Genomic DNA, 25648 nt, shown 5'->3' with positions numbered 1-25648 from the left:
GTTTGTTTAGGAGTCTTTCTGTTGGAGGTTGCAAAAGCCGGGCGTGGTCAAATCATAATTGCTCATGGTCAAATACCTTGGCCTGATTTCAGGGAGGGCTTCAGCACAAAAAAGTAGTTAAGCAAATCAAAATTTTGCATACCAGAGTAAGATTACCAGCCAAACTACTATGTTATGTGTTCAAGTGTTAGTTGGTATCCTGCTCAATTCAGCTAAACAGAAAGTTTTTTTCTGCTTCAGCATCTCCATGAAATTGGGCCAATAAAGCTGCTTAAGCGGCAAATACTGTTTCTTAACGATTTCTTGCTAAGTAAAAAATAAGCAGGGCTGAGTACTAACTTCAATAAAAAACACAGTGGAGAAATGTAACGCCAGAATTATTAGTTGGCCAAGCTGGCCAAGGATCTCGCTCCATTGTCCCTTCAACTCTTAAATTTTTACATTTAAATGGAGAACAGAAATCATACAGAGGGTCAGTTTGATTTTGACCAAAATTCTAGCTCAGGAATTGAAAAATTCCAAACAATTTCAAGCTCTCCTTTCCTTCTTTCTGCCTTTTCTCCATTATTACAATGTTTTTTTGAGAAAAATAACTTGGTTGCTACCCAACTGCCTTTTTTCCCGCCAAATATTTATTTGTCGTTTTTTTCTTCCCTCTTTCTCTCACTCTCTCTCCAGGAAAATCTTCTTCTCGACGATGAGCAGAATCTAAAATTGATAGACTTTGGACTCGCTGCCAGACCTAAGGTATGGTGTGATGTAGAGGTTGGGGTTAGCCAAGGGGGAAAGTTTCAAATGAGGATCAGGGTTGTGTATTTGATAAAACATCAAGATTTTGAGATCGATTATTCACAGAGATGAGATTTTTTCATATGTTAGAGAAAAAAGTGCATTTCTTGCCCTCAAAACCTTGTTACATGTATTTAAAGCCATTCGACATCTTCTGAACAGAACAAAAATTAAAAGTTCACAGATTTACAAATAACTTACAGGGTTTACAGAAGGTAATGGTGAAAGACTTTCCTTGAAATATTATTCCATGAAATGCTGTAGTTTTTGAGAAAACATTAAAACAATTATCAGTTCTTGATATCCAGACCAACAAATTTATTTTAAACACACGTCATGACACAACGAAACGTACGGAAACAAGGGTTGGTTTTCCCCTTAATTTCTCCCGACTCCGATGACCGATTGAACCTAAATTTTCAAAGAAATTGTTGTTGAAATGTTAACCTTGATTTGCTAATATTACCCAATATTAAACATATTAGCTAGCTATAAATGTATGCGCAGTGGGTATCATCATGCTCATCTAAGCATGAAGGGCGTATATTTTTGTCCCTAGACTTTCAGCCATTATTATTTGATAACTTCTGTTGATGTTGTGCAGTCTCGCTATTTATAGAACTCCACCGTTGACATGTTCGTGTCTAGAATGTTGTGTGGTATGGAATGTATTGTATTGTCATGTACACCATGTATAATGTACAATACTTGTACATGCACATGCTGTACTTGTTGTTCATGACTGTTTGAGTTGGGATTGGAAAAGCCTTTAAGGACCCAGGGCTTGTCATGTTTGTAGCTCAACATTTCTAGTGGAATGTTTTTAATGGACCAAATTTTTTTTTGCAAGACAAGATCCACATGAGAAAACGCACTATTTCAGTCACTGCGTGTTAGTCTCAACAGTTTACTTAACACCATTGAAGATAATCAAGTACATTGGTTCTCCCCCATATCTTGCAAACAAACACCCAAGGCCCCTACCATCCATGCTGTCAATTTTTACATGGTTGGGCGGCAACATCACTCTACATCAATTGACGTTTATTGCCGTACTAAAATGACAAGAAAACTCCTAAGGATCTTCAGTCTCATCATCTTGAGGGATGCGGTTTTTGCATCATCCTCAAGACATTCGTATCAATCTTGATTTTTATCCTCCAAAGGATAAACAGTGTCTTGATTTATTGCTTAAGATCCTCCCGCCCGCACCCGTTTATTTCCTCCTGGGGAGAGAAAAACCCAGTGAGCCAGAGATAAAGTTTACGCTTAATAAATTTATCGGGGGGAACATTCCCCATGTCGATGACGGTCCCCGCCAGACAGGCACAATTATCTCCAACAGATGCGTTTGAAATTCGTCCGCCTTTCCCTTAAAGGGTTTTCTTTAAGTACTAATTTGCCCTGCTTCAAAAAATGTCAAGGGAATTAATTTGTAAACATTTGAAGTAGTTGATTAAACCTGTTCCGATGTTTCAGCTTGAGTGTCATGTATTTTCCTGCTCGATTTATTTTTAAACTAGTAGATCACTACTTATTTGTTTTCTTGACAGTCATTTGAAACAATTGTTTTAAATTAAATGATGATAGAAAGATGCATGCTCAGACTGTGCTTTTATTTTAAACAGAAGAGTTATTTACATTTCATTTTAGTGCTCAACTTTTATATTTATCATATTTTTTTAGGGGATCCACAAGACCATAGGGCTGGTAGCTCAAAATTATTACCGGACCACAAATGTTTTTACAGGACGAGAATCAGTAAACAACCCATAGCACCAACAGCGATTTTTTTATTAATTTTTTATGCAAGTCGCCTGACACACAAGGCCTGAAGGCCACTTCAAGGTGTGGGCTACAATTATTTTTTCCAGAGGCCGTTGCCACCTACTTGTAGGGGTGAAACAGGGTTACCCCTTTCACAGTCCATACGAATGTAGGCTTGGTTATCATTAATTCGAAGCCTGGCCGGTAGAGCAGAAAGCACTACCTCCCCAATTTTTATGTAGCAAGTGTCACGACCGGGATCCGAACCCACACCCTGCTGATCAAACACCAGTGCTTGAATCCAGTGCTCTTAACCGCTCGGCCATGACATTGCCTTGGTGCCCTGTGAACGTTTTGCTGTAGTGCCCTTTGCAAAGTTCCAATACAAATTAACATGGCCCCTCATCCAGAGAGAAATAGTTGTGCCCTTTCAAGAACAAAATTCTAGGCCTGGTGATATAGTTTTGTGGTTACATTCTTGATTCCATAAAGTTGATTTATTTCTCGAAGAGTCAGTTTGATAGACACTCGCATCTCGATCTCCAATCATCGTCTCAAGTTCTTATTTATGAGTGTCATCCTCGCAAGGTGTGAGGAGAGTAATTTATTGTCAAGCCCTGACCAAGTGGGTTGATACATGGGCTGTAGTTATCGCAATTAAAATAAACACTACAGACATGTGTAATTTGTACTGAGTATAAACGTCATGCTGGCGGACTCTTCCATAAGCAGCGCTCGGCTAAAATTGCAAGCCAGTATCCTTGGACTTAATGCAAGTGTGTGTTGAAGCAAACTGGAATTTTGTTCAGTGTTGAATGTTTATACGTCAGAAGCGATTCCTGGGAGAAAGAACGACAGGCATCAGTCTAGTTGTGTATTTATACATGAAGTTCTAAACTGTGGTCCTTGTTAAGGGTTTGTCAGTTGACGTAACTATCCGTAATTGTTTGTGGCTACTACGTCTGAGGTCTACGGTCTCGTATTTCAAGACTGTCTCCTCTAAATCCATAAATGATTTTACAAGGACGTTGTTTTTGCTCTTCTAATATTTGCTGAATGTTTATGTTGAGGTTTGGACTTGAAGAAAAGCTCAAGTATATTTGAGTAAATCATAACAAGGATATATAGTTTGGGAAAAACACTACAGGACTTTTTTGGTGTGAGGTAATCGGGAAAATGCTTTAGTTACTACTGGCAAGTGGCTAATCTGTCTGTTGATAAATGGGTATTTTGAGAGTTGGACCCATTTAGTACATAATGTGAATTTTTTTCTATTTTTTTTCTAATTTTTTTTCCTTTAGATCCATTCTTTAAAGTTTTATGCAGCATCTTGAGATGCATTAAAGTTAAAGTTCAAAATGTGTCTTGAGAGATGATTTAAAAGAAACTGTAATTACTAACTTTCTGAAACGGCTTATCGTTAACTACTCAAGGATTTATAGCACAATCCGCAAAGCGCTTCTGACGTTCATGTTTCATTGGAAATGTACATATTTGTGCATAGCGTGCAAATGTTTACAATACATTTACAATGTTAATTTTGTTGGTTGAAGTGTAGTCTCCAGGGGGCTCCTTGCAGATAATAATTGCTGCATTCATCGGTGCTTTGTGGTTAGCGCGCCTCATCCGCAAAAGCTATTCCATGGAGAAGTTTTGTCAGGGGAAACAACAATTCATGTTAAGCTTGTTACTTAAGTGTACGAGCAATTATCATTAACACAGTATCATTAACATTTTATGCATTGAAATTCTTGTTATTGGTTTCTGTTTGTAATGGCCGTTTGGGTAATCCTTTTCTCTTTGCTGCTGTAAAGAGATTTTTAGCTAATTGGATGCGTCTCGGCCAATTGGTCTTCTACATTTTAATCAGCTTAAAGTTTAGTCCTTGAGGTTTGTCATAACATGCAGTTAATGCATTCATAATGTTTGAAGAGTTGGGATGGAGTATTTGGAGAGGGCTAAGAATCCCAGGGTCGATTTGGACTTTACAAAAAAATAAATTGTTAAAGGGTGTGCACAGCATTTGTTATCATTGAACAAATAAGTATTCATAGACTTGCACGTAGTATATGGTTATTGTGGAATTTTGAAATATTTTTGCCTGACTTGCTGCTAAAGTTAGTGAGAAACTAGTTTTGATCTTGTGAGACCAAAACCCAATGTTTGAAAACGGTAAGGGTATTATATGAGCTTTTAACTTTCATAGGTTTATTTTCTTTCACATGTTGGGTCATATGAAGTGCAGTCTTTAACAATTATCCATATTACTTTAATTAAAGGGAAAGTACACGTTTGGTGATTGTGAAAATTTGAGCTAAATTGGTCATCGAAGTTGTGAGAAAACAATAAAAAACAGAAAAAACACCTTTGTTGGATGAATTTGTGTGATTTCAGATAGGACTAAAAGACTTCTAAGTCTTGGCTAGAAGTCGTTTATTATTTTAGTGAGAAATTACCTCTTTCTCAAACTCTATTCTACTTCAGAGGGAGCCGTTTCTCACGATGTTTTATACCATCAACCTCTCCCCATTACTCGTCACCAAGTCATTATTTTGAGTAATTACCAATGGTGTCCACTGCGCACTGCCTTTAACATTGAGCTCAAATTTTCACAGGTTTGTTACATGTATTTAATGCATATGTTGAGATACACCAACTGTGAAGACTAGTCTTTGACAATTACCAATAGTGTCCACTGTCTTTAACAGAGTCTTGACCATGTTGTTGTATAGTGTTAGGACAGCGGAAATGACAGGTTAACAGGTTAAATTCCAAAACAATGCAGCTCACGTAGCTTGGCTCATCCCTAGACCCAATAACTCATCTAAATAATTGACTTCAAAGGTTCTGAAGGCCTCCCTAATGAAGTACTGTATTCCCCCTGGCCAATCTCCTTATCTTTATTTCATCAATTAAGGATTGATGAATCTACTAATATTTGTACTGTAATCTCCTAGCTAAGCTCGACCCCCAAGAAAAAAAATAAGATAAATAAATAAAAGCTGTTTTAGAGTCTAGGAGGTTATGTGGGGCGAGGAGAGTAGTTTGTTTCTTTTGATGAAAGACTGCGTGTGGCTGGGAATGAATCTTTTAATTATTATAGCACTTGGTCGTTATGCGCGGGCGGTAATGGAGCCTACATTAAAGATTTAGTGCTGTGACAAACTCTTAGAATGGTTAAAATGTTTTTGTTATATTATTATAATTATTATCAATAGGCATTTTTTATCATTTCATTAAAAAAGAAAGTAGTAACCAAATATTTACATAAATCCAATTCATATCCTTGTATCACAGGTATTGAAAGATTATTTTCAAAAATAGAACATTATTTCTTGGGTTCAGAGTTGATTAAGGTAGTTTTTACAAATATCATTTTTTGGTTTGTTAGGACGTTATAATTGAACTGAGCTGGTGATTATCTTGGTTTTTTTTTTTTTTTTTTTTTTTTTTTTTATATATATATTTTTTTTTTATATTTTATACTAATGGTATGGTTACCTAAATTTTTTTAAATTAAATGCGTAATTTTCTTGATATTTTCCAGGGAGGATTGGACCAACAACTTGAGACATGCTGTGGTAGTCCAGCCTATGCAGCTCCGGAGCTTGTTTCAGGGAAACAATACTTAGGACCCGAGGTGAGTAAAATACAGTTTGAACCTCAGAAACCAGCTAGTAATGTTGTGAAAAGATATTTCCTGATTTCAGGAGTTCCTCTATGGAAAAAATTAAGCAAATTAATTTAACACTTTCTTGAAGATGTGAACTGGTGTCTGATTTACCAGTTTTCCACATCAATGAATTTGTTATCTTGTCCAAGCTTTGAACACCCAGCAGGGTGGATATGTGCGCATTACAAGTCTTATTATTATATTAATTTTGGTTTTTACCTGTACACCGATGTGTGTTAGCACTGTATACTCAGTACTTTCCAGAGTCCTGTGAAAAAATATCACAGGCATGTTACTCGGGTGGGATTCGAACCCACGACCCTTGCAATTCTAGAGCAGTGTCTTACCAATTAGACTACCGAGGTTGCCCAGCAGCTAGAGGCAGTTCGAATCCTAAAAACCAAAATTAATATTCTTTATCTCCGATGCAAATTTAACATCTCTTATTATTATTATTATTAATTATTATAAAGCTTGCTTATATGTAGTGCCTGAAATTATCCTTATTGACAAATGGCGTTCACTATAAGAGTACACTGCTTGGTTTAGGTGTATACAGACAGGTTTCCCTAAACCTATTACAAACAATGGCTAAGCACAACACAATTATGCTTACCAGAAAAAATGTTACCAGCTACAATACCATTTTACAAAGCAATCTGTGACTTGCATCCTTATTGTTGCTTAGCAGAAATTGTGCCAGCATTTTTTTTGAGCTGAAGCAGGTAGTGAAATTGGGCCCATATCTCAACATTGCTTATATTGGACCCTGCCAATTTGTGCAACAATTTTTATTTAAGCATTTTGTTTCCTGCTTAATGTTTTTTATACGACATTGTGAATCTACTCTCATAAGCTGCTCACATTGTTTTAACACCTGTGTTGTCAGTCCCTTCTCATGTATTAAAGGAAAAAAAGAAAAAAACGTGTTTAGCGTTATGCCTTTTTGAAAGAATAAAGGACGGCCTTCCACCCCCCCCCCCCCCCCCAAATGGCCACCCGACACATTTTTAAAGATGACCGGCTTTCTATTTTTTATTTTTTCAAAACAAGTTTTTGGGGCTACTGATATCTTTAAAATGTACCTTTTTTTTCTTTTTATTTCTTAAAAAAAAAAAAAAAAAAAAAAAAAAAAACCCAGCCTCTAAAAACGAAGCGAGCGAGAATGCTAAACACGTTTTTTGGGGCCTTCTCACACAGTGTTAGTTGTGTACTGGGGGACGGCCGAGAACACTCAGGGTACATGTACATGATGTATGTCAGGTGTACATGTACCATATATGTCATTTTATGCCTGATCACGCTTACCTTTTACAAAATCGATCAGTCGTGGCTGCTGGCGCTAGGTGTCTGGTTACAGTGGAGACACCTTGGTTGAACACTGTTGTGAACACGCCGCCGCTGTGCGGATGCCATTCTGTGCATACATTCAGGACGGGAAGAAAATACCAATGTGTGGTTAAAGGCACTGTACACGTTTGGTAATTACTTAAATCATGGAGGTTTCTACCTCCATGCTTAAATGGATGTGACATACCATGGAGGTAGAAAATGGCAGTTAGAAAGTTTTGATTTCATTCTGTTTTTAAGAGAGATACATTTGTTTTTTTTAGATCATAAAGCTATCCCTGATTCAGTCAACAAGTTTTGTTTTCAATTGAATTTTAATTAAAATGTAAACCTGTCAAAAACAAAAATGATGAATTCAAATTGTTTGTTGACAGCAGGTTGAGTAAACTACTCAAACTGACTGAGTATGTGTGGCAAAGTGCCCCTAGTGGCAGTTGATTTGGGTAGACAGCCCAAATTAGTCAAGTGTAGCCCTCACTTTCCACTTCAAACTGAGGGCTACAATTTAACCAATTAAAATTGGTTAAATTGTATTGACACATGGTTTTAAAAGTGATGGTTGTTGACCCTCATTTTGATAGTATACTAGATTTTTCCCCTCCTCATTTTCAGGCGGATATATGGAGCATGGGGGTTCTCCTGTATGCCCTCCTCTGTGGCTTTCTTCCCTTTGATGATGATCATGTTGCTACACTGTACAAGAAAATCTTAAAGGGGGAGTACGAGGAACCAAGATGGCTGTCGGATAGCAGCTGTGATCTTCTCAAGCATATGTTACAGGTGAGCAATTCAGGGATATGTTTTTTCTGTTTCAACACTGTTCAAACAGGAACTCCTTCAAGTTACCCCCCCCCCCCCAAAAAAAAAAAACACCAAAAAACAAACAAAAAACTTGCTGGTTGGTTGATTTTTAAAGACAAACTCCTTTGAGCTTCCTTGTTAAGAATGAATTGATGAATTTGTTTGACATCCTCTCGTAAGGTTTTACTTATATAGCTAAAACTTGTGATTAAAACTTTCAACTTTCATGACTGCAAACAAGCTGTTGCTAAACTTGGTTCATTTTGCTTGCGATTTAAACTTGGAATGTTAAGTGCATTGGGACGGTTATTGTAAAATACACTATATAAGAACTAGTTATAAATGTCTAGAAGACATTCTTATTGTGTAAGTTACTGATTTGATTGATGTTATTTGTCTCTAGGTAAACCCAAAGAAAAGAATAAGAATGGACAATCTCTTACACCATTCCTGGATCAAGAAAGGGCACTGTGGTACAGTTGATTGGCATTCCAAGTGTGAGGTAAGAGTAAAGGTCAGAATATGTTGTTGCACAGATTAATTTGAAAAAAGAAAAAGAAAACCGTGTTTTCCTGAAAATCTTTTAATATCACCCCTGTTGAACATCACACCAAACGAAAGCTCAACAATCGCTCTAAACAACCGAATGAGAGCGGTATAGGACTGTTGATAAAAGTCAAATTTGACGTGTTTTGGGTGGGCACTAGCGACCATCTTGTGCACCAAAGGGAATAAAAGAGTACGGGATGAGGTCTTAAACAGCCATTTAAAAATACGTTAAGTCTTGAAGAAAAATTTCAACAGATCGAAGTGAGAATATAAGTAAAGACATTTGGGAATTTTTTTTAATGCGCACAGTTCCCATTAGGACAAGTTGACCTTAGATTCAAGGTCTGATTGTCGAATTACTGGCATACTTGCCGCAGTGTCTGTCACTCAGAGACGGGAGTCAACATGTGGCGACAGCGTGCGGCATTTTGGTCTGGATTTATTAAACGGCGGACAAGCGATGGTTTACAATTTGATCAAATCGATTGGTGTTGGCAAGGGCTCAAAGGAAGAAGGATGGTAAGACAGTACCATACCTGCCATGACTGTTAAGATTGAACTCGACTGAGATATTTGTAAGGAATTTTTTTATTATTAAAGGTTGGGGGAGGAGAGGTTTTTTAGTTGAAACCTTTTCTTGATTAGTTTCTTCCTTTCCAAGAAAAGGTCCTGTTTATTTATTTATATATATATTTTTTAAATGATGGCACATAAACTCCACACAGGTTAAACTTTCCAAAAGCTCTACAAATGACATGTTTAAATTTGTGAAAAATTTGTAATGTTTCCCCTTCACTGCCCACCTCATATTGGTCTCTGTATAATTAATTGAACAAACTTGCCCTGTGTGACTTTGCCTCAAGAGTTCATAAAAGCAAGCACCATACATTTTTATGTTTCCAGAAAGACTCTGCTAGGGTCATAACGTCAGGTCATTAGCTATTTTTTGCATTTTTTGCAGTGGTCTTTTTGGTTGGTAGGCAGTTTGCAACAGCTAATTCTATTTTCAAATGTATTTTTGTAACTTCAGAAGCACGACGTTAACATTGAGTGCATTGAAGAGATGGCGGAGTACTACTGCAAGACCAAAGATGACATGATTAGTATCGTTGAACAGGTAATATCCCATTTTCAAATTCTGACAAAATGGGAGTTAAATCTTCAGCGATATGTTGAAATATTTCTTTGGAATGAGAGCATGATAAACATGGGTGTCATGTACAAATTGTGATGGAGTTTCAAAGTTGCATGTAAACTTCCGTTTTGAAGAATTGGTTGATTTGCCTTCATTTGTATGTTCTGTTTCACCGACTCGGAGGGCAGGGCCCAATTTCATGGCTCTACTTACCTTAAGCACAGAATCGGTGCTTACGGAAGCAGGGAATTCTGTGCTTACGGGAAGCTATTTCACGGGTTAGCAGCGAATTTTGGCTTCTGCGCATGCGTACTCCGCGTTACTAGGCATTCTACGCTTACAAGGCTAGCGCAGAAATTCGGCACTTGCGCTTCATGTAAGCGGGGAATTGTGATCGTAAACGCAGAATTCGGCGGTAAGCAGAGCCATGAAATTGGGCCCATTTGGTGTCCTTAATTGTTCTCTTGGTTTCTTTTTGCAATCGGTAGTGTCCCAAAACATGTATTCCGAAAATATAATCTCGTCAGGGTGGAAGTGCAAATTGGCAGATCCCTGGTGTTAACTGGTGAAAACATTACTTGGCCAGTTACCTTGTTTTTATAGAGCCTCGTAAAAAATTATCCACAGGGATTTAATGGATGCCATATTTTCTTTGCAATTCTGGCAATATTATCTTAGGCGTCTTGTCTTTATTGATCTAAAATCAAGCTCAATATTTTAAGAAAATATTTCATTCCTGGTTCGTAGACCGTGTAGAGTTTGGATATTTTTTATTTTGGTGTGGCCCGATTGCCTGCGAGGAATAAAACGCATTTCCGAACATTTCTTCAACCGGTACCCAGTTTTGGTCGCTTGAATTTGATCAGCAACATTAAACAAGCGATGTGATTAATGGGCCCGGACAGATTACTCAGCTGGTGACCGGGGGGCTCAATTAACCTATTACATTACCAGGGTATGGAGCGGGAAGACTTTTTTTTTGCGGCTCGGCTGGCCTGACGGTTGTTTAGCTTGATTGAATCAGTAGCTTGCGCAGCGACTCGTCGGAGCTGTGTGTGCGCAAGAGGAAGATGGGCTGAAAAAAGTCAAATTTAATTGTCAACAAGAACCTCGGTAGGTGTGAGGAAAACGGGTGGGAATCAACATATTCTCGGCTGTGGTTATGTAGTGAGAAAAAATTATGAAGCGTGAATAAGAGAAGTGGTTATTAAATTAACATGTCTGGTGGAGGAAGATGTCTCTCTGTATTTTGGGAATTAGTTAAAGGCGAAAAACACGGCTATTGAGTGACGAATGCGGAAAAATGTTGCTTTTCAATTTGGCATAATGAATAAAATGCGAAAAAATGTTTGTTTTCAATTTGGCATATGAATAAATTGGAGTGATAAACTCAGTTGCAAAGAGCGGAGTTAATTTCTGTTAGTAATTTATTTTAAAGATGAAGTATTAGAAATTGTCGATAGAAGAGTTGTGGCAAGCTGGTGGAATTGTTAAAAAAAAAATGTTTTAGTAGCAAAAATTGCATGTACAGTGCAGTAACAAAGTCGAAACATCTACAATGTCTTGTGTTAAGTCCATTAATTTTTTTTACATTGCGAAAATTGCTTTTATACTACAGTAACAAAGTCAAAACATCTCGTCATTCGGCCAGCTCATCAAAATATTTCTGCAGCGGCAAATTTCAGCAAAAACCCAGCTGGTTTAAAAGATTTCTATCCAGATTATGTATCCTAAAGGAATTAATTGACAGGCAGAGCCGAAATAATCCTGGCTCCATAGGCAGCTGGTTTTACATCAAGCCATAGATGTTGATCCAAAGCTAAGCACCTGCCGATATGAATTTGTTTTTTATAAAGACGAAGATGGTTGTATTTGACTCTGATTATTCGATCCACCTGCTGCATTGATGATAAAATATCTGGGGAAAGTTAAATGTTAATTGATAAAGCATGTAGCAAATACAACATCCTTAAAGATGCTCTTGTTTTCAATATGGATGTTAACATCCGTCCAGCCCCATTTCTTTTAATAAGGAGGGGGTTTGTTAAGTTCTGAAACCCAGTTGAGTTGAGACTAAAGTCCAGACAGCATTTCTGAAACTGGATTATATGCATTTATGCATGGTATTACAGAAATGGATGAATCGGTGATAATGTGCCATTACAAAACTCTGCATCTGGAGTGTTTGGTCAATATGCATGAGCAGCGGGTACGTCTTGTACTTGTCTTTAACGTATACTGCAAGAGCTGTGAAGGTGCCCATTAAAGTGAGGCTGTTACTTCAATTTCCAGCGGAAAGAGTGCAAAAGACATCGCTTGCCGCCACTTGTAATCAATTCAGTTGTAAACAATGTGTACGTTTCTTTTATAAAGCAGGCATGAAACATTTGATTTCTCCCCTCATACCATATTTTCAGTTTCATAAAAAAAAGGTATTTGTAACTTAAGCAGTTTCTTCTCCCCCCCCCCCCCCCTTGGCGGTTGCATGTCCAAATGTAATGGAATACTGCTCTCTTTAAGATATTTACAAGTCAATAAGTTGGGCATTGAAGTAAAACATATTGCCCCCTAAACACTGTAATTCTATAACCAAGTTTATAAAACGCTGTCATGCCTGCCCTTTAAGCAGCAAGTTGTGCTGTGTTTAGCTTTACAAAAAAAGTGGCGTCAAGTCCGTCTCTAGTGCAGATCCCCCAAGGCAGACAAACTAAACTCGCTAGCGTGCTTGTATTTTAAGTGCTAGCATTTAGAGTACATCACCACAGACTAGGTTGATCAGAAGCTGGCTTGAATGTTGTGTAGTTTTACTGGACCTGGAACAGTTTGCCCTCGAGTCTTAAAATATCTTCAAGACTCCGCTGACAACCTGAAAGGGCTCCACAAGCCATTTTGATGTATGGTGGTTGATCGATGCTGCACTAGTTGATTTGGGTAAATTTGTCTGTATGCACCCAATCCAAACAGTGCACTCTTAAAGGCCGTGTCCGAAACGACGACTTCGACTAGAGCTCTGGCTGGTTCCGTGCGTCTGCCTAATCTTCAACACTGGCAGACACGCTGATCTAGCCGTAGCTGTAGCCGAAGTCGTCGTTTTTACATAGCCTTAGAGGTGTCCATCATACTTTAAAAAAGAATAATGCCAATATCGTCGTCGTAATAATTTTGCGGTGTTTTTTGTTATTGTTGTTGTAAAAAATCCCTGAATTTTTTGTTTTCATTTTGGTTTTGCTTTGCTTGCATTTAACTATTTGTTGCAGTGGCACTACGATGAAGTCACGGCTGTTTACTTTTTACTTCTCAACAACCACGTTAGAGGGTGTAAGATCAAGCTCCCTCCGAGGACTAGACCCCTTGGGGAAAAGGTAAAAAAATCACCCCTTGGGAATTTAGAAATAAATGTTGGTGAGAAGAGAAGATTGGCAAGGATGTGTCATATAGGATATACGCCTCTCTTAAAGGAACACGTTGCCTTGGATCGGACGAGTTGGTCAAAACAAAAGCGTTTGTAACCGTTTTTTATAAAATGCGTATGGTTGGAAAGATGTTATAAAAGTAGAATACAATGATCCACACAAGTTTGCCTCGAAATTGCATGGTTTTCCTTCTACTGTGCGAACTAACATGGTCGGCCATTTATGGGAGTCAAAATTTTGACCCCCATAAATGGCCGACGTGTTAGTCGACGAGGTAAAAGGAAAACCACCCAATTTCGAGGCATGTTTGTGTGGATCATTGTATTCTACTTTTACAACATCTTTCTACTCATATGCATTTTATAAAAAACGGTTACAAACGCTTTTCAAAGACCAACTCGTCCGATCCAAGGCAACGTGTTCCTTTAATATTTATGCATGGGTAGTACCAAGTAGTTAAAAACTAAGAGGGAGAGTGTATTGCTCTTGGTAAGAATTTGAGCTTTATAGACAAACAAAAAAAGTTTAGGTATTAAAGTGGATGATACTCCGTTCCACACGTCATCGATGGAACACCAGTCAAAAATAAGGTACATAAAAAGGGCTTAAAAGGTAATTGATGTTGTCAGACACAGCTGATGTGAAATTGCATGGCAAGTTGAAATATAAAGCAAAAGCATTTTGATTAAGCCCAACAGCATGATTTCCTCTGTTTATAAATGCCATGGCAACCGTCGAATGGCTGTCTATTGATATTGATGTACCCCAGCTTCAACCTTTCATGTACCATTGTATCTTCCTCCAACCCGCCCTACCCACATAACAGTAAAACTTTTAATACTTCATGTTTGTTTTATAATTGTTCCCTCCTCATGGTACCCACCATAGGTTCACCATGCAAACTTAACGACGAACCATCACCACCACCACCCTGCCCACCTTGAACTCCCGACAAGCTCCCCGTACGGATTTTCCTCAATGGAGGACGGACTTGAGAATATCGAGGCTTACAGCTACTCGTCTTCAAGGCAAGATCGCCGGCACTCTGCAGACTGCACCCATTCAATAAAAACAGCACACATGAAGAACGTGTACCAGGGAACGTACGTGACGCCTCATAATCCCGAGCAAGGGAGTTTGAGACAACAGTACAACTCCGGTAAGGAGAACCTCTATGACTTTGATGACTTTGTCAAGCCATCCGGTTTGCCCTTAAAGACTCCCATACGGAACAGAAGTAAGAGTGACGCTAAGGAAAGTGCTAGGAAGAGAGCAGCACAGAAATCCCCGATGAAGACTCCTGTAGTGCCAACGTTATCGCTGCCAGTACCGGTTGTGTCGTCGGCAAAGTCAATGGATAATAATTTGCACCTGCTACATATTGACCCCCTTAGTCCAGATAAGAGGTGAGTTAAAAAGTAGCCAGTTCTTTTCAGAACTGAGAAGTCTCCCGATTTCCGGAAATCTACTCCGCGGTAAAGCAAGACAAGGTCTCTGAAGAAAATAGTCTACCTGGCAAATAGATACACTTATGGTGTTACAGCAACCAAATATATATTGATACCTCACCAATCAATGCCTCAAATCCCATATACACTTTAAGAGGTGAGTGACCAACGTCCAAATTGCCCTCTGGGTCTCCACACTGGAACATGGAGGGCAACTTTTTTATGTAGTTTTGTTTCTTTCTTTTTTCGGGTGGAGGGAGGGGGTTGGCTGAAAATTTGAACATTCTACAGGCAATTTGTTTCATGGTTATCATTATCACACTGGAAGAAGGAGGGCAAGTTTTTAATGTGGTTTTGTTTTTTATTTATTCGGGGAGGGGGAGGGAGGTTTTTTTCTCAGAATTATCAAAGATGGCCTTCTGTTCAGGCATTCATAACAATTGAACTTTCTTTTGGTATGAAAAAAAAAAAAAAAAAAATGCATCGAGGTATGGTTTCATTTCATCGTTGCATTTCAGTTGAAGTTGTATAGACAGAGAAGATTTAAGCTAGACATGCATCTTTAAGCTACACTGCACTTCTCATCAGACATTAATGCATTTAAGGAAATGTGTTATCTTCAATCTGCAGACGCCAATAATACAAGTAATTTTTCATCATGGTTTTTAAAATATTCACCCAGAGGCATGTTCAACACCAAGTAAACAAGTACGATCACATCGAAGTTGTATAATCTTTCATTTCACTCTCCCCCATTCCTTCAATCATGTACTTCCTTCTCAACCATGAAATTACATTTGATATGGATTTCCCTCAAGGCCAGTGCAAGCCTCACTTAGATGTGAAGTGAATTGTCACATAACACATGCATTAGAGGGGTTTAAACCAATGTCAACTTGGAGGTGGTCGCAAATTTACAGTTGGTACAATTCGGCTCTGCATTCGGGATTTGGCGTCTAGGGAATGAAGAATATTGACATAGAACATGCATTGTAGAGGGTTTAAACTAACGTCAATTTTGAGATGGTCACACGTATATAGTTTGCCAAACTCGGTTCTGCCGTCGGTATGGCGCAGAAGGTGTTGAGAAGCTGTCAAAATGCAAAGCCTTGACAAATGTTGATAATCTTTAAACAAGGAAGTTTCTACTTTTAATCAAAATCCTTCAGCAAAATCTCAATGCCTACATAAGTCCTCCCCAGACAGATTGTTTTGCCTGACCTCTCATCCCACTCACGCCGTTGCCGTTGGTAAAGAGAAAATATCTAAACTAATTCTCATAAAGCGCTAATGTATAGATCACATCCCTGTGCGAGTATCATTTTAGATATAGAACATTCCTAAAGCTTTAGTGAAAGCATTGCCTCCAACTGGATAAACCCTAGTCGCTCAGGATTAGGCTACCTACGACCGACATAGTCTAAAGCCAGTGTTTTGTTTTTGATGGGGAGAATCAATGGCATTGGACATAAGGGAAGTTTTAAATTGTAATTGTTCTGTATATTTTTTTCTCAGAGCGGTGTCCATGGAGGATTCATTAGACATTGATCCTGAAGGTATTCAGAGAAACCGTCTTCGTAAGTCCAGTCTCGGCGGCTCTGCTAAGAAGATCTTTGGCAGTTTTGAGAAGGGGCTGGATAAGGTCAAAGACTTCTTGACACCAAGGAAGTGGTCTATCCCAAGCCATGATGAACCAAGGAAAGTCAAGGTAAAGGTCATTTGCTTGAATTCATTGCTTTTCTAAAAGCGGATTGTTTTGTCATAAAAGCAAGGAGACCCAGTGGCTCTACTGGGGGGCAGAGCTGACATTTTGTCTGAAGAGGTGGTTCTGTGACATAAAAACATCAGAGTTCTAGCAAACAAGCCTCCACAAATTGATTACCATAAGCAAAAGTACCTTAAAAGTACCTTGTCAAAATACGCATGCCGTAAACAAAGCCTAAAGCCTGGTTCGTACCAGATTTTGACGTCACATGGCTGTTTTCGCAGGAGCACAAGTCAACTGATGTGAATTATTCGTTGCGAATTTGTGACGTCAAATGGACGGGGCCCATTGGCTCTACTAAGAGGCAGGGGCTGACATTTTATCTGAAGAGGTGGTTCTAGGGCACAACAACGTAAACATTCTAGCACCTCCACACAGCCCTCCCCCTCCAAATTATCTTCCAGGGGATACTATTTTGAGACAATTGTCTCAAGTGATCCATATATTGAATCTCTTGGCACAGTTTTGGAAGTCAACAACTCTTCAAAAGTAATTCGGCACCCTTTCCCATCCTCTCCAAAAGTACAACTAATGAATATTTCATGGTTTCTATGAGACGTTCGTTTACATCGACCAATTTAACCCAGGGCTACTACGTACATCGTCATCATCCTGTGGATGGCACACAGTGGAAATATACCGCCTTATGGAACACTATCATCTTGGTGGCAAATCTTAAAGACGTCTTAGCTTTACTATCTATATTCTTCCCCTTGAGATGTGATTGATTACGTAAATCTTTGATCGTGTTGACTAAAAAAGATTTCAAACCCGTGAGGCTTTTTCAATTTGGCACTTATAATCCTATAATCCTCAAATTAAGATGGTTTAATTACTTTTAGAGAGACGGAATAACTCCAATTACAAATAAAACTAAACAAATTAAGAACAGTGTACTCCAGAGAGAAGGAATGTTCTACGATAATACAGTTTAAGTGTAAAGCTGTTTATCTGGGAATCCATTTTCTTGTTTTAGTCATCTTTATTATGTTCCTGAAACACACAGTAATGACACTGGTAACATCTGAAGGGGCCCGACTCTTTCCCCTTGTGCCCTCATTTTTTGTCTAGAGAACACACATACCGAGTAGAAATTACTGTACCACAGGCTTTGTTGGTAATAAAGATTAAGTACACAAGCGGAAGTCCAAAAGGTTCTTTTGCTTTTTATGATGACTTACTGTTGGATATGTTTTTGACACTCCAAATGTCAAATATACCGGTACACTTACTAGTGGAAGAAAGGTACTTAAAGACACTGGACACTGTTGGTAATTGTGAAAGACCAGTCTTCTCACTTCGTGTACCTCAACATATGCATAAAATAATAAACCTGTGAAAATTTGAGCTCAATTGGATGTGAAGTTGCGAGATAATAATTAAAGAAAAAACACCCTTGTCACATGAAGTTGTGTGCTTTCAGATGCTTGATTTCAAGACCTCAGAATCTAATTTGGAGGTCTCGAAATCAAATTCGTGGAAATTTACTTCTTTCTCAAAACCTACGTTTCTTCAGAGGGAGCCGTTTCTCACAATATCTTATACTATCAACAGCTCTCCATTACTCGTTACCAACTGGCAAGTAAGTTTTTATGCTAAATTTTGAGTAATTACCAATAGTGTCCACTGCCTTTAATGTGTTTTCATCAGTGATACTTGCATACTTGACTTGTTCCTAATCCTTTAACTAGGATTAGTGGGTGGCACCTTAATACAGATTAGCCTGATTTCTGAAGAAAACTCTCTAGTGGGTGGTTCAGAGGTTTAAGGCTGAAGGGATTAATTCTGGAACATAATCAGTAATATGAGATCATTTTACGATGGTATTATTGTGGAAGATAGAGGGCGCTATGTCTTTTCCCTTGTGAAAAATTTCAAATTAAAGGGATGGCCCAGAAAATGTGTCCTAATGTTAAGGCAAATGGGTAAAGGATCCTGACAGTGACACTGTAGGTTTTTTATTTTTGTTAGATTTCATGACTTGGAAAACAACACTCGGAGGCAAACTGCCTTCATGCGCATGCTCATTGCCTTGGTGCCTTGGTCCTTGAATCAGTGCCCCATGGTCATTGTTTCGATGCCCATGGTAATTGCCTCCATGCGCATGGTCATTGCCTTGGTGCCTTTGGTCATTGCCTCAGTGCTCCATGAAGTGTTTCAGAAATAATTTTCCTCAGGGATGATAAAGTTCAGACTTATAACTAATTTCTTGACTATATCTTGTCTGCCTTTTTTTGTTCTCCCCAATAATCTCCAGATCACAGTCAAGTTGTTTGTTTTAATAACGATTTTCTACCTCTCTTCTTTCACAGGCGTTGTATAACGTTTCAACGACATCAACACTACCTGCCGACAAAGTCATAGAGATCATGTATGAAGCAGTGTGCAAAAGTGAAATCACTGTCTGTAAGCAAAAAGGGTAAGGACTCCCTGTGCATTTCTAAGATTTAAAAAAACTTTTTATTCAACGAGATTTCCCCCAAGTCACAAGGTTGGACGGCCACTTCAAGGTGACGGCTACACATAACTGATTGGGGCTATCGACCCAAATCAACCGCCACCTGGGACACGTTGCCTACTCCTGGGCTGAAACAGGGTTACCTCTTCACAGTCCCTAAGGATGTTGACATGGTATCATCCACTAGTAGCCTGGCTGGTCAGGAAGAATGCGCTACCTTCCCAATTTTTTAGGAAGCAACTATGGTTGAATGCCTTGCTCAAGGGCACAAGTGTCATGACCGAGAATCGGACCCACAATCTGCTCCTGACAACACCATAGTTTAGGTTCTTTGCTGCTCAGCTATGACATGCTACATGTACTTTTAGAATACTGTAGCCCATATGCATGGATGATGTCCCAATGCCCATGACAACACCATAGTTTAGGTCCTTTGCTGCTCAGCTATGACATGCTACATGTAGTTTTAGAATACTGTAGCCCATATGCATGGATGATGTCCCAATGCCCATGACAACACCATAGTTTAGGTCCTTTGCTGCTCAGCTATGACATGCTACATGTACTTTTAGAATACTGTAGCCCATATGCATGTCCCAATGCCCAAGGTGGGCGCGCAGGAAAAGGGGTAAAGGATAAGGGATGAAATCCTCGTCAAAGCTACACCGACAACTATCATGGTGCACTGGTTTTGAATCTCAAACTACTTGTCTATCTCTTTGATGGTGACAGGTTCACATTACATTGCATCAAGCATTTTTCCATATTCACAAACTGACCTCTAACACCTCTCTCAAACTACTTGTCTATCTCTTTGATGGTGACAGTTTCACATTATATTTTATAAAGCATTTTTCCCTCTACACTTGCTGGACCTCTATTTAAAACTACTTGTCTATCTCTTTGATGGTTACAGGTTCACGTTACGCTGCAAAAAGCAAGACTTTAAGGGACGAACCACACTCTCGTTTGATTTGGAGATCTGTCGCTTACCCAATATGGACCTTATCGGAATCAGAAGACAGAGACTCAAGGGGGACACCTGGGAGTTCAAGAGAGTCTCGCAAAAAATCATGGACTTAGCCAAACTTTAGATCCTTTTTAACCAAATCTAATTTTTTTTAACCTAAATTTTATTTAATATTTTTTAATTTTAATGAAACGGATTTAAGAGTCCACCGAGATAAGTGTTCCCAGTAATCATGCACAACAGTAATGTATTGTATGTTCATTGACACTTTTGCAAAATTTCTCACTATTTAAAGAGAGAGTACACTATAAAAAGTGACTTGGTAAGAAGCACTGCAGCTGTTAAAAATTTAACATGTCGAGAAACGATTCCCTTCATTCAAAGGTATGTGGTGTTTTTTTTAGAGAAAGTGATTCTGCATAGAAACGTTTTTCAGATTGTGTGTTCCAATGGGAGACTTTGGAACGCTAGGTGGCAGCAGACTTACCAGGTAAATTTCCATTGTTTACGTAGTTCTAAGCATGCGCACATTATCGAGAACAATGGATTTACCGGGTGAGTCTGCTGCCACCAAGCGTCTCAAAAGTCTCCCATTACAGAGTATTCTTCCTGCTTGGACATGAACCGCTGGCGCCAGATATTCTGCAATATATCAAAAATGATGCTACCTTTTAGATTTGTTTTTTGTAAAAGACGATCGATGACTATACGCCCAACAGATGTTGTACAAAAATTCACATAGGGTTAGATTTTGCGGCTGAAAAAAAATTGTTGCATTCTTTTGGTACATTTAAAAACAATCTGCTTTGGTTGTATATATTTTTGAGGAGCACAAAACATTGCAAGCTTGCATGCTGAATTTGTTTTCTTTTTTCAAAGTTAAAGTTAAGAAGCATTCAAAGCATTCAATTATTTATATTATTTCAAAACTTTGGTTCACAAATTTCCCTGAATATCTTAAAGAGAATTTGACCAAAGACTAAGAGATTTAAACAAATCTCGCACACTTCATAGATAAATATATAATGGAGCGTTGAGTTCGGCATGCTTTCAATTTTTGAGGGGGATTTTAAATTTATTTCTGCAATGAATTTTTAAATATTCCTTAGATGATTTGTATGTGGTTTTAAATGTAAATGCAACAAAAAATAGCCATTCTAGCTGCTTGATCTTATAACATTCATATTACTTTTTGAAAGTACTACCTTTTTTCACTTCTGTCTGATATTTTTCAATGTATTATAGCCCTTACTTTTCAACATTTTAATTATCTTTATTTGTTAGACGCTAAAAACACATGTTCTCCACCTGGTATGAGGCTATTTATAAGCAAAACTTGTATAAAAAGCACTAACTCCGTTTTAAAAATAATGATCAAATTTCATGGTCATGTATCTATGGAGATCTATATCTCTCAAAGAAATGGCACCATGAAGTTATGTCTGGAAGAATTGAGGGAACAGTGTTTTTTTTTTTTTTAAAGTCCACTCAAATTAATATCCAAAATCTCTTCATTTTCTAAAAATTCTTTATTGAAATAAGTAGTACATGAACATCTGAAATGCTGTCATTCATATTTCAACTAGATGTCAATTCAACTTGTGATTGTTTCTCAACAGTGAAGACGGGATTAGTTCTGGATGTTGTTTTTAACAATCAGGTACTTCCCGTAAACCAGTCCTCAGTTAGGATTTTGTGAAACCAATTACATTTAAAAAACTTAAGGCTAGTCCTTAGTTAGGATGAGTAACTAACTCGAGAGAAGACTAGTCTTCACCACCCCAGGTCTACCGGCCATATTTTTACCGTTTCATTGTCCATTAAGCATCGTTTTTTTTTTTCTTCTTTTTTCTACATCTATTTACATTGTATAGATTTTTATTTAAGTCATGCTTTGGGGAATGTTGTTGACGTCATTTTGGATGCATTTTGAGATAGTACACTGAATCTTTGCACTTCCTCATTGAAACACCTATGCGGACACAGCACACGACTGTAGCAGTGTGAATCTTTTATAACACTGCACCAAGCTGGAAATCCGCGCAATCAATGCAATAACCCTCAGACAGTGAGCGGTAGTATTTGGTCATATGGGCCCAATGTCATAGCGCTGCAAAACGGTAAGCAAATTTCCATGCTTACTGTAGCAGAAAAAAATTTTGCTAAGGTGTAAGCGTATTTCACAGGTTAGGAAGAAAATTAGGCGGCCATCTTGCACGTTCACCATGGATTTAGTGCAGTAAGCACTGGAAGGTTAGCATGCCTCTTTGTGTCCTTGCGGTTAGCATTCACTATGAAATGGAAATCGTACCGTAAGCAGCTCTATAAAATTTGGTCCTGGTGTGCTATGGGTGTATACAACTATTAATCTATGCAAATTATGTAAAAAATAAACTCCATGTCTTTTTGTATTGACCGAAACTATTGCCTGATTACAAGGAAGGACTGTTTCTTACAGACTGAGACAGAGGAACCATCTTTCCATCCTGAAGACATTCTTGACATGTTTCTATAAAAATCTACTCTGAATGTTTACTACATTGGGTGCATTCGATTAGCTTCCCCGGGTCGACCTGGTCTGCCCCCGGTACGTTGGAATTGCTTTGACGGCATTCCAGGGGCTCACCCTGGTCAGCCCCAAGTGCCCTGCTTGTGGAACGGGTCACTTTGGGCTGGCCCGAGGTGCATGATGTCATCACTAGAGGTTAGGGTGATTGTTCGATTAGCTCTTGTCAGGGGCTTACCTGGGCAAGTGAGAACCGCGGGGTCGACACTGGGAAGCTAATAATCGAATGCAACCATTGTAAGGCCCCCACTGTTTTTATAGTCTTAACTTGCATTGTAGTAGGAAATTCTCACACAGTAATTTCTATAGTTGTTATTTCTCACTATGTACTTTGTCTTTGTACTGAATATACATGTCTATAGTATAGTACTTAAGCCCAACTTTTATCACACCTTATACTGGCAGTTAAACAGCATCTTCATTTAAGAAAATTATATCTACCCATAGTGCCCTATCTTAAGGTGTAAGGGTTTTAAGAGCCTGTGTCTTCAGACAATGTTCCACCCAAGTGGTACCAAGTCAGACTAATGAGGGTTGATGTTATTTAGACCCACCCAATTAGCCCTTTTGAGGTATGGCGTACGTGATTAGGAGTGCACTGTTTGGTTTGGGTGTATACACACAAATTTACCCAAACCTTATAGTGTTGTAGCATTGTGTCCGCCATATCTCAAAAGGCTTAAAGCTCTTCTTGAGCTATTGCAGACACTACATGTATATGAGTGCACTGTTTGGTGACATACAGATTTACCCACACTAGCAGTGCCATAGTTGTGTATCCCTTTGTACAAAGACATCACCAATTGACTTTCAAACATTCAGGGACTTTGTGTTCTTCATAGTAATTATCCTTCATGGTATCACTATATATATATTGCTTTCAAAATTTCACAACTTTCTTCAATAAGGGGGAGCACACGATCTTACACATTTTCTTGTTGATGTACAAACTCATTATAGAATTTTAGAAAGAATATACAGAGGTAATCAAAACTTGTTGTATCTGGTTCACTTCGATGTATCTAAGGATTGTCAGACTCTATTTATAGCCTCAAATTCAGTCTCTGTCTTCAAAGTATTAGGACATATCTTGATCTTTTTCTCGAGGTTGTCTCTTAAAAGAGAAATCAATGTAAAGTACATTTTTATTTGATAACATTTTAAATTAACTGTTATTAACAATCAATTTTTAGGTGGGATGACATTTTTAAAGACAACTAAATCATTACAAAATGTATAAAGTCTTTTAATATGTGTAGGTTGAATGACGACAAAAAACACACAAGCACGAGTGAAATACAGCGCTTCTGAGTACAACCTCGTTGGATATGGGACGCAGACGCGTTATAGTTTTCCATATTCCACGAGCGCTTGTGTGATAATGAATTTATCTTCAAGCAAACTTGACGCAAACTAGAACAGCGCATTAGAATCAGGGTTTGATATGACCCGTGCAACATGGGTTTATATCACTTTCTTGTTGCTATTGGTCCCCCAATTATAATCAAGGATTTAATTTTGCTTGAAAGTAATAAAAATCAGCCATCTTTAATGGCGGCCATCTTTGTTTTTTCTTTTTTTGAGTAGATGAGGCTCAGAAGGAGATAACTTTATTAACAATAGACTGTTGATCTTATATGTAGTGATCCCTTCACAGGATTATTTGGTTATCCTTGGAGAACATGACAAAGATGGCCAATATACAGATACAAAAGGACGTTTTTTCTGTGGTAGCTTCAATGCATAGCAGACATTGAAATAATTTTGACTGTAAAATAGTACTGCAATCTTTTGACGCTATGGACAGAAACTTTTACAAAAAATCTGATTTTGAAAAAAAAAAGTATATTTAAAAAAAAGAGGAAGACAACTAGGTGCTGCAATACCGGAGGTGTATTTTAAATTGTAGGAAGGCAGGAAAACACAATAATGCATATTTTATTGAGGCAGGTTTTGTTGTAGTTTTTCATGTTTTTTTTTTAAATTGTGGACAGATTTTCAAGTGAGAAGTTTAAAAACCAGGCGTAATAATCTGTCTGAGGTCATTGAGGGCGTGTCGAAAACAATGACTTCGGCAACAGCTACGGCTAGATCGCGTGCGTCTGCCTATTCTTCAACACTGGCAGACGCGCTGATCTAGCCGTAGCTGTAGCCGAAGTTGCCGTTTCGGACATGTCCTTATCTACAAAGGTAAACCACCGGTTACCACACTGTGTCATCTACATGCCAAGTGGATAATTATTAAAAAAAAGATTATTGTATAGGTACAACTTTTAGGAAAAATTTCCAGGCACGTACCCTATAATGGTGGGCCTTTACTCATTTGTTTAGTACTCACTCATTTTTCTATTTATTATAATGGTAAAAGTTGTGCAATAATATTAAACCAGCACACACTACAACCTTGGCGTACTGTGATTGATTTTTTTTTTTACTTGAGCATGTTTTTGTTACAATTCTTTGCAGTTGAGGAAGTAGGATTGTAGCTTCTTTAGCGACATAGCCAGACATTCTGATGGGTGGGGGAAGTTTGGCAAAGATACAGTTTTTTGGGGTTTTTTGATTTACTGAACGATTCACTTTTTTCGTTGGGTTCGGGAACTCCAGAAATTTGGCGAAGAAAAATTAATAATTTAAACTGTTGGTAATTTTATGAGCAAATACCTCTCGAATACAGTTCTCACTACACAGCGCCCTCTATTGTGGTGGTTTCGATCCCAAACTTCTACCTGTTGAAACAAGTGTGCCATTTTCCAGCGCAGCAGTCAGCGCCCCACGTAACGAATTCGTGAAAATGACATGTCCTAAATATCTAGACCGGTTTAAAAACAATACTACGAACACCATTCTCTCTCCCACCAGGCTCTGGTGGAGCAATTTATTGATGGGCGTTTGACCGGCCGACTAGACACGCCAGAAAACTAAGTGCTCAAACTTACCCATAGACTCTCTGGGATGCACGTT

At 38.3% G+C, this 25648-nt stretch overlaps 1 protein-coding gene across 6 annotated transcripts in view; it reads left to right on the top strand.

Annotated features, from left to right (window-relative positions):
- The window catches only part of LOC139952980 (maternal embryonic leucine zipper kinase-like), a 60835-nt gene extending 35764 nt beyond the window's left edge, over window positions 1-25071 (top strand). For all 6 annotated transcript variants that reach the window (XM_071952336.1, XM_071952333.1, XM_071952337.1 and 3 more), the window contains exons 6-15: window positions 679-747; window positions 6104-6196; window positions 8192-8359; window positions 8784-8882; window positions 9960-10046; window positions 13322-13426; window positions 14366-14883; window positions 16441-16633; window positions 19003-19109; window positions 20065-25071. In XM_071952336.1, the coding sequence (XP_071808437.1) occupies window positions 679-747; window positions 6104-6196; window positions 8192-8359; window positions 8784-8882; window positions 9960-10046; window positions 13322-13426; window positions 14366-14883; window positions 16441-16633; window positions 19003-19109; window positions 20065-20242 (1617 nt within the window). In that variant the 3' untranslated portion in view covers window positions 20243-25071. The remainder of the gene's footprint in view (window positions 1-678; window positions 748-6103; window positions 6197-8191; window positions 8360-8783; window positions 8883-9959; window positions 10047-13321; window positions 13427-14365; window positions 14884-16440; window positions 16634-19002; window positions 19110-20064) is intronic.
- The last annotated feature ends 577 nt before the right edge of the window (window positions 25072-25648 follow it).

The sequence above is a fragment of the Asterias amurensis genome, chromosome 21 (assembly GCF_032118995.1).
Source record: "Asterias amurensis chromosome 21, ASM3211899v1".
In the NCBI taxonomy this organism is placed as follows: Eukaryota; Metazoa; Echinodermata; class Asteroidea; order Forcipulatida; family Asteriidae; genus Asterias; species Asterias amurensis.
The sequence above is the reverse complement of the archived record's forward strand: the minus strand, read 5'-3'. Positions and strand labels throughout refer to the sequence as shown.